This window comes from Scyliorhinus torazame, chromosome 29, assembly GCF_047496885.1.
Source record: "Scyliorhinus torazame isolate Kashiwa2021f chromosome 29, sScyTor2.1, whole genome shotgun sequence".
Taxonomy (NCBI): domain Eukaryota; kingdom Metazoa; phylum Chordata; class Chondrichthyes; order Carcharhiniformes; family Scyliorhinidae; genus Scyliorhinus; species Scyliorhinus torazame.
The window spans coordinates 11,853,152-11,862,875 of record NC_092735.1 but is presented as its reverse complement, the minus strand read 5'-3'; the positions used below and the strand labels follow the sequence as shown (position 1 = coordinate 11,862,875).

Sequence of the window (9,724 nt, the reverse complement as noted above, 5' to 3'; positions counted from 1 at the left end):
ATAAAGCCCCCCCCCCCCCACCCTCCCAGAGTGCTCCCTATCGCAGTGGCCTGATTCAACACAAGCACAAAGCCTTCCGTTGGGAGCTGCCGCTCGCTGTGGAAAAGAGAACAAAAGATTGGCCGTGAAGTAACACCGAGCACCGCTCCGGTGTTCCACAGTGCCTCGGTGACAACAAAGTAACTCTTGAAGTGTCGCCACGGTTGCAATGCGGGAAAGGCAGTGACGCCTGGGTGATGAAATAGGTAGAGAGTAAGTTGAAGCGGAAAAGGTGGTGGGGGGGGGGGGTGGGAGGGGGGGGGGGGGGGGGGGTGCGGAAGGAGCATATGTTGGAGGCCGGGTTGATAGTACAAGGGAGAACCAGGCAGGATTTAGACAACTCAGAGGCGAATTGAAAAAGGAGAGGCAGAGGGAGACCAGGAGAAGGAAACTGTCCAAACGGGGAGAACATGGACGGGGAGAAGCTAAACTGGGCCGAGGTGAACCTCCTGTCAGAGTCCGAAGCAGGTCGACCGAAGATTTTAAAGAATGATAGCATCCCGACAGTGCAGAAGGTGGCCATTCGGCCCATCGAGTCTGCACCCACTCTCCGAAATAGCACCCTCCCTAGCCAACTCCCCAAGAAACCCAGTACCCCACCCAACGTTGCACACTCAGGGCAATTTATCATGGCGAATCCAACTATTCTGCACATCTTTGGTCTGTGGGAGGAAACCGGAGCACCCGGTGGAAACCCACGCACACACGGGGAGAACGTGCAGACTCCACCGAATCACCCAAGGCCGGAATCGAACCCTGGTCCCTGGCATTATGGACATGGTGCTTCATGGCAAGACCACAGGAGACAACCCAGAGGTCTTTTTTCATAAATTTAGAGTACCCAATTATTTTTTTTCCAATTAAGGGGCAATTTAGCATGGCCAATCCACCTACCCTGCACATCTTTGGGTTGTGGGGGTGAAACCCACACAGACACGGGGAGAATGTGCAAACTCCACACGGACAGTGACCCAGGGCCAGGATCGAACCCGGGTCCTCAGTGCCGCCCAGCTCATCCAGAGTTGAAGCCATTTATTACCACCCCATCTGGGAGCTTAATGAGCAACAGGACAAACGCAAGCTCCTTAACCGGTGCGGTGTCGGGATTGAGAAACAAACTGAGGGAGGATTGAGAAACAGGGCGAATTAGAGCGAGCAAATTCAATTTCAAGTCAGGTATAGAGAAGAAAAGAAAGTGAGGGAATGAAATATTCGATTGAAAGAGGGAGAAAGGTGGGCAGCACGATGGCGCAGTGTTTAGCACTGCTGCCTCGCGGTGCCGAGGACCCGGTTTCGATCTCGGCCCCGGGTCACTGTCCGCGTGGAGTTTGCACATTCCACCCGTGTCTGCGTGGGTCTCAGCCCCACAACCCAAAAAGATGTGCAGGGTAGGTGGATTGGCCACGCTAAATTGGAAAAAAAAAGAAAAAGAGGGAGAGAAATAGTAGACAAAGAGGAAAATAAATAAAATTTCCCATTTCTTTTTAAAAAACTCCTGAAACCATTCGCGACCTGAAGGAATGAGTCTCCATGCTTGGAAATGACTCACTTTCTGGGAGAGAGGTTGATTGGTAATCATTAATCAGCACATTGTTAAAAGGGCATTCACACAGATAGTCAGGCTTAAATTCCTTTGCCAATTAAATGGGCAATAAATTTTCAAAACCATTTTGGGGGGTGAAAATCTATAATTGAATAGTCACCACACAGAGGAGGCCATTCAGCCCATTGTGTCTATACTGGCCCTCTGAAGGAACAGCACGGTAGCCTTGTGGATAGCACAATTGCTTCACAGCTCCAGGGTCCCAGGTTCAATTCCGGCTTGGGTCACTGTCTGTGCGGAGTCTGCACATCCTCCCCGTGTGTGCGTGGGTTTCCTCCGGGTGCTCCGGTTTCCTCCCACAGTCCAAAGATGTGCAGGTTAGGTGGATTGGCCATGCTAAATTGCCCTTAGTGTCCAAAATTGCCCTTAGTGTTGGGTGGGGTTACTGGGTTATGGGGATAGGGTGGCGGTGTTGACCTTGGGTAGGGTGCTCATCCAAGAGCCGGTGCAGACTCGATGGGCCGAATGGCCTCCTTCTGCACTGTAAATTCTATGAAACATCTACTTCCACTGAAATGAAATGAAAATCGTTTATTGTCACAAGTAGGCTTCAAATGAAGTTACTGTGAAAAGCCCCTAGTCGCCACATTCCGGCGCCTGTTCGGGGAGGCGGGTACGGGAATTGAACCGTGCTGCTGGCCTGCTTTCAAAGCCAGCTACTTAGCCCTGTGCTGATTACGTCACATAACAGTTCAAATTTGCACATTATACAAAGTGCGATACAAAGTGCAAAGAGCCTTTTGATCCTAATCATGAAATGTCTGTCTCGCCACACCCACCATTACAGCCCATATTTGCAACATTCATTTACATTTCATGTCAAGCACAGCCTGGTGCATTCAACTCGAGGGGCTTCACACAGTTTGCTGCTGCTTACCTGGAAGTCCTCAGTGGCCCTTTCCCCAAAGGGCTTTTAATTTGAAAAACTTGCAATTTAATATGGCCATTCTGGAGAGGTTTGGAATGACGAAGCAACAGCAGAGCTGAAACAAACTGGCCTGGCCTGGTGGCAATTTAGCAATTCACGGCGAACCTCTGCTCCGCTCCAAATTTCTGTCCAATTTGCCCGTGAAGAACAACGAGCCTCCTTCACTCAATCATTTTCCCAACAAACTCTGGGCCAGGTTTTCACACCCACCCGGTCCTGACTGCCATTGTAAGGCAACGTCGCCATCTGCTGTCAGTATCTACAACTCGCATCCAATAAACTTCATCTGAAATCATCGGCCTCAGTATGGACAGGTGCAAGATTGGAGTCCAATTGAAGGAAAACACCTTTCTACACTCACACGGTGAGGAGAGCAATAAACATTGAGATTAGTAGAGAAGGATAGTGATAGAAAGGGGGGGCAGAGATAGATTACAGTCCACGGAGGCACAGTGGTTTAGCACCTCTGCCTCACCGCCAGGGACCCAGGTTCGATTCCAGCCTTGGGTGATTGTCTGTGGAGTTTGCCTGTTCACCCCATGTCTGCGTGGGTAGACTGGATTTAAAGAGGGAGTGAAAGAGTCAAAAAAGTTTTTAAAATGTTTTAAACCTCCTGAGACAGCTCATCGCTTGAAGGAATGAGGCTCCACACTTGGAATTGTTTACTGGGTCAAAGTGATTGACTGGTCGTCATTAACAGTTTATCTCCCAGTCAAAGGATATTTCAGCTGATAATTATTAGTCTTATCATTCAGCAGACAATTTATGTACAGATTCACCTACATTGAAAAATTAGAGAAGCTAATCACAAACTGGCCAACCACTTTTGGTGATTTGCAATTGACAGAGAATCTCTTCCTCGCTACTAATTTCTGCCCAATTTGCTCCTTAAGACAGCAAACGTCCTTCACTCAAGTTAATCTTTCAACAAGCTCTGGACCAAGATTTTCACACACGCACACAAGGGCCAGGCTGCAATTGTAAGGTAGCACTGCCATCTGGTGGCCAACTCCTGACTTTCCTGCAGCTCATACCCTTCCAACCCGATGGCTGATTGAATTTGAGGCCAACCAACGTTTGTGACTCGATAATCAGGACTCAGCAGTTTGTATTTAGGGTCGGGCAGGAGCAAAGCTTCTCCCTGTGTGACGGGCGGCGGTGGTGTTGGGGAACCGGAGGTTTTGGGGGAAACAGAACGAGAAAGAAAAGCACCAAGTTGGGGGAGAAAAGAGGCGAGCAGAATAAAAAAAAAGGCGACAAGCCACCCGCTTTATATAGATCACCGGTAGTTAGTGTTAGTTCTGCACGGGTAGCCGACAAGATGTCCACCACTGAAGTTCCCGAATACCCGCCCTTTTTCGCCGTGATGGGCACCTCTGCTGCCATGGTTTTTAGCGCTCTAGGTGCTGCTGAGAGTGGAACAGGCATTGCTGCTATGTCTGTCATGAAGCCTGAGCTAATCATGAAGTCCATCATTCCCGTTGTGATGGCGGGTATTATTGCCATCTATGGACTGGTGGCGGCAGTACTAATTGCCAACTCACTCACCGAAAAGATAACATTATTCAAGAGCTTCCTTCAGCTGGGTGCTGGTTTGAGCGTGGGTCTGAGTGGTCTTGCTGCTGGCTTTGCTATTGGCATAGTAGGTGATGCTGGTGTACGAGGAACTGCACAGCAGCCAAGGTTATTTGTTGGGATGATCCTGATCCTCATTTTTGCCGAAGTGTTGGGACTTTATGGCCTGATTGTTGCTCTGATCCTTTCCACAAAATAAAGCCTGCAAATACAGCATTAAGCTCCGTCATTCTAATGGTCTTAACTCCAGAATGTGTACAGTTGTGCCACTTTGGTAGTCAATCTCTTGTAAATGCGCAATGTATGTTAGTGATTGTCCTGTGTGTATTTAGGTATTGAATTGTATTGGTTTTAAGAGCTGGGTTCAGTGGCTCCGAAACACATGTGCAATTTCCAATCCATATTATTGTTGAGGAGCACTCTGATTCAATTAGGATTGTAATGTTTTTATTTCTTCCACTTTTAATTTTATTTATAAAAGATTTTTAAATGTTCATACATTGTTATTATGGAGCAAGATTTCTGGAGTCCCCATGATATAGTAGATTATTGCACTGTCAGTAATTGTATTTGCTCAGATCTCCCTGGACGTAATAATTGGTTAAAGATTGGATCTGATCATAATCCTACTTTTGTGTACTGGTATTGGGAGTGAGTTCTACTTGTGTTTTTAACATCCTGGGGCACATGTAAATGTTTCCAGTAGTAAGATGTATGCCTATTCACAAAGACGTGCACACAGTTGGGTGTCACATTTCTGATGCTTCCAAATAAAAATTTCCTCAACTAAAAAATAAAGATAATCAGGACTCAGAGGAAGTCAGACAGCACGGTGGCGCAGTGGTTAGCACTGCTGCCTCAAGACGCTGAGGTCCCAGGTTCGATCCCGGCTCTGGGTCACTGTCCGTGTGGAGTTTGCACATTCTCCCCGTGTCTGCGTGGGTTTCGCCCCCACAACCCACAAATCTTCAGGCTAGATGGATTGGCCACGCTAAATTGCCCCTTAATTGGAAAATGTAAATTGGGTGCACATGCACGGTGCTTACCCTGTGCCTACTGGGCACCTCGGGGACTGGGATGCATTATTGATCCCTTTAATCACATTTTGTTTTGACGTTTTAAGTTTCTTTTGCGATTGTGTTTACTTTGATGTAGTATCTCTTCAAGGAACTGCATTTTTAATTTAGCCCACAGATTGTTGGTTTAATTTATGTGGTTAACCAAAAGATTCACGTGCTTACCCGGGAATTTCAAACTTCCGATGGACAGGGATCTGCTGCCTGGATTCCGCCAACACTGACCACACCATTGTAGCCCTAAACTTGCCAAAGATTAATTCCAGGATAGTAATGTGGTTAATCACAGGCATAGGACCTGAGTTAAAAGTGATTAACAGCAGAAGATGTGTCGGGAATTCCTCAAAATGTATTTAAATGAAAATCTGCTGAATAAGCAACACTGCTCTCACCCGCCCTCCCTCCCCCCATCCACTAATCCAAACACCCCCTGAACCCACCCCCTCATCCACCTCCCCAGCCAACACCCACCTCCATTAACCCCAAACCACCCCTAATCTACCTCAGCCAACAGGCAGGTTATAACATCCCTCCCCCCCCCCCAAAGTCCAAGGAATCCACCGAAGTCCCTGGTGAAGGAGGGCGTCGGACTCGTTTTGCCGCAGGCCAGACACCATTTGCACGAGGCGCTGGATCGGGCAGCGTGTAACAAGACGAAGACCGGCGCTCCCATGATGAACAGCGCAACGGTCGTACATCCACAGCCCGTGGGCCCGAAGATTCCCCCTCTGAGGCATCCTGTGTCTCCATCTTGGAGTCAGAGTCTGCTGCCTCCGTCATCTCGGCGTCTCTATCTCCGCGCGGTTCTGCAACGACCTGCGCTGGCTTTGAGTGAGGCACCAGAGGAAGATTGTGAGGAATACTTTCCACTGTGTCTGGTCTCTGTGGCTGTAGAAATGAGCTCCGGGGGCGGGGAATCTTTGGAAGGGATAGTCTTCTGGACCGAATGTGGTCTACATGTTTGCGCTGGAGACGACCCTGGGCTTGCACCTGGTAAGAGATAGGGCCCGTTTGGCGAAAGATTACGCCAGGGACCCACTGGGCACCACCAGCAAAATTCCGAACGAACACTGGGTCACCGGGCGCAAACTGCCGAATTGGCCGATGCCGAGGAAAACCCTGTCCCTGCCATTCTTGTGTGCGGCGTACTTTAGCGCCAATGTCTGGGAAAACCGTGCTAAGGTGGGTGCAAAGTCTCCGGCCCATTAGGAGTTCTGCGGGAGCTACCCCAGTCACCGCATGGGGGGTGGTCCTATACGAAAACAAAAAGCGAGCCAGTCTCGTGTCCATTGACCCGGAAGACTGCTTCCTTAGGCCTTGTTTGAATGTCTGCACTGCGCGCTCCGCCAACCCATTGGAAGCCGGGTGGTAAGGGACGGTGCGGATATGGCGTATGCCGTTCATCTTCATGAACCTCGCAAACTCCTCACTGGTGAATGGAGTGCCGTTATCCGTGACCAGCACCTCGGGGAGGCCATGCGGACTAAACGACAAACGCATCTTTTCAATTGTTGCGCAGGACGTTGTGCCTAGCATCTTATGCACCTCTAGCCATTTAGACTGGGCATCGATTAATAGAAGGAACATGGATCCTTGAAAAGGGCCTGCGAAATCTGCATGCAAGCGTGCCCAAGGCCGCCCTGGCCATTCCCAGTGATGTAGGGGCGCGGCCGGCGGAAGCTTCTGATGCTCCTGGCAAATGGAGCAGTTTTGGGCCACCTTCTCAATGTCGGTGTCGAGGCCTGGCCACCAGACATAACTCCGGGCCAACATTTTCATTTTGGTCACACCTGGATGCCCATTGTGCAAGTCTCTTAGTATCAGCTCCTGGTCTTTTTCCGGGACAATCACACGCGTCCCCCACAAGAGGATGCCGTCTTCCACGCTGAATTCTGACAGCTTGGAGGAAAATGCCCGCAACTCGCCTGGGAGCTGTCTATGCTGCCCACCATACAGGACTATGTGCCGAACCTTTGAGAGGACTGGCTCCGTCTGGGTCCACTCACGGATCTGTGATGCCGTGACAGGCAAGGTGTCCATAAAATTTAGGGTTGCAACCACCTCACCGGTCGTGGAGGTCGACATGGGGCCGGTCGATAAAGGCAATCGGCTCAGTGCGATGGCATTCGCTATCTGCGTTCCTGGTTTGTGCTCCAGAGAATACTCGTATGCAGCGAGCAACAAAGCCCAGCGCTGGATCCGTGCGGAAGCAATGGGCGGTATTGGCTTATCCTCTCTGAAAAGTCCCAGCAGAGGCTTAAAGTCACGATAGTGAAGTGGCGGCCGTACACGTACTGGTGGGAGCGTTTCACCGCAAAGACCACTGCCAGGCCCTACTTCTCGATCTGCGCGTACTTTTTCTCCGCTGCAGTCAATGTGCGGGAGGCGAAAGCTATCGGCCACTCGGCCCCGTTCTCCATCTTGTGGGGCAGGACGGCCCCAATACCATACGGGGATGCATCACATGTAACGAGCAAAGGCTTTCCAGGGTCATAGTGGGTTAGTAACCCAGACAACGACAATTGTTGTTTTACCCGCTGGAAAGCGGTTTCTTGCGGCTGACCCCAAACCCAGGTGTGATTTTTCTTTAGCAGAAGGTGCAACGGGGCCAACGTATTTGCCAGATTGGGGAGGAACTTCCCGTAATAGTTTACGAGGCCGAGAAAAGAACGAAGATGCGAAGTGTCAGTCGGGGCGGGGGCCTGTTGAATTGCACGCACCTTCTCTGCGACGGGGTGCAAACCTTCGCGGTCCACCCGATAACCCAGGTAGACTACTTCCTTCGCCTGAAAGACGCACTTTGTGTGACGTAAACGGACGCCAGCCTCTCCGAAAAGCGTCCAAGGACAGCCTCCAGATTTTCCAAATGTTCCTGCTCTGAAGTCCCTGTGATCAAAATGTCATCTAAGTCACACAGCAACACACGGTAAACCTCTCAAAATGCCCTCCATAACACGTTGAAAAATAGCGCAGGCAGAGGATACTCCAAAGGGCAAACGTGTATATTCGTACAGGCCCCGGAGTGTATTAATCGTTACATATGGCCGGGAGGCAGGGTCCAGCTCCAAATGTAGGTAGGCATGACTTGTATCTAATTTTGTGAACGAGAGTCTGCCTGCAAGCTTTGCGTAGTGATCCTCTATGCGAGGCATTGGATATCGGTCGAGTCGGGAAGCCGTATTCACTGTAAGATTATAGTCGCCGCACAAGCGAACTGTGGCATCTGGCTTCATTACAGGTACAATTGGTGCTGCCCAGTCAGCGAAACAGACGGGTCTGATAATACCTAATGTCTCCAAACGAGTGAGCTCCCTTCTACCTTCTCGAGCAAGGCGTAAGGCACCGGGCGCGCCCGGAAATAGCACGGCGTGGTTCCTGGTTCGACTTGGATACGGGCGACGGCCCCTTTTATTTTCCTCAAATCGGGCTGGGATACATCTGGGTATCGTCCAAGCACCTCAGTCAACCCTCCAGAAACTGTTTGGAGGATGTGCTGCCACTGCAGCCGCAAATGGCGCAACCAGTCCCGACCCAACAGGCTGGGCCTATGGCCGCGCACCACGATAAGTGGGAAACGCCCCTCCTGGCGTCCATAGACAACAGGGGTCATTGTAGTTCCTGCAATGTCCAGTGGTTCCCCGTGTAGGTGGCCAACCTGGCCTGTGAGTCGGTTAATGTAAGGGTCTGTATACCCTGCTTGATGCGGTCGAATGTCCTCTGGGCGATCACGGAGACCGCTGCGCCAGTATCCAACTCCATCTCCAGCGGGTGACCATTGACTCGTACTGTCACCTTAATGGGGGCCACACGGGGAGCTGCCACACAATGCAGCTGCAGGCAGTCGTCCTCCATCTCCATGTCCTCGGGAGTAGTCGCCGCAGGTTCATCCACATGGAAGGTACGGCCTCTGGGCTGGTCCCAGTTACGGCCCCTAGGCTGGTCCCAGTTTCGGTCGGAACGACGGCGCCTCTGGCGCCCCCAGGACCGGCGTCCGCGACGGGGTCGGCGCCTACAAGTCTGACACGGACATGGCTCCTCATCCATTGGTTCTGGAGAAGGCTCCCTACGGGGAGGAATGTCCGACGGCCACTGGCGTCGGTCCGGACGTTGCCTCGCCCAAGGTACCGCAGGAGTGCGGGGGGACATTTTCGGATGGAAGGTGTTGCGCCCCAAGGCATGCACTTCCATTCCCTGTAGCTCCTACACTCCTCGTTCTGCGCTCTCTCGGGACAATACTATTTGAATGGCCTGTTGAAAAGTAAATGTTGGTTTAGCAACAACTTTCTCTGGGTGGCCGCATTGTTAATACTGCAAACCAAACGGCCGAGTAACATTTCTGACAAGGTCTCACCATAGTCACAGTATTCCGCAATCCTGCGTAGCCTGGATAGAAAATCGGCAAGGGATTCTCCTGGGGTCCTCTCAGCGGTATTAAACCGGTAACGCTGGACAATCGTGGACGGGGTTGGGTTAAAATGTTGCCCCACTATATTCACAAGTTCG

General features: G+C 50.9%; 1 protein-coding gene across 1 annotated transcript; it reads left to right on the top strand.

Annotated features, from left to right (window-relative positions):
- Positions 1–3,876: 3,876 nt before the first annotated feature.
- On the top strand, positions 3,877–4,365 carry LOC140403865 (V-type proton ATPase 16 kDa proteolipid subunit c-like). Its single transcript, XM_072492070.1, has one exon. It carries the CDS (start codon positions 3,892–3,894, stop codon positions 4,342–4,344), a length of 453 nt encoding a protein of 150 aa, XP_072348171.1. The 5' UTR covers positions 3,877–3,891; the 3' UTR covers positions 4,345–4,365.
- The last annotated feature ends 5,359 nt before the right edge of the window (positions 4,366–9,724 follow it).

What these genes read in the sequence shown, in the direction of transcription:
- LOC140403865 (XM_072492070.1), top strand. Translation starts at nt 3,892, where the DNA reads ATGTCCACCACTGAAGTTCCCGAATACCCGCCCTTTTTCGCCGTGATG.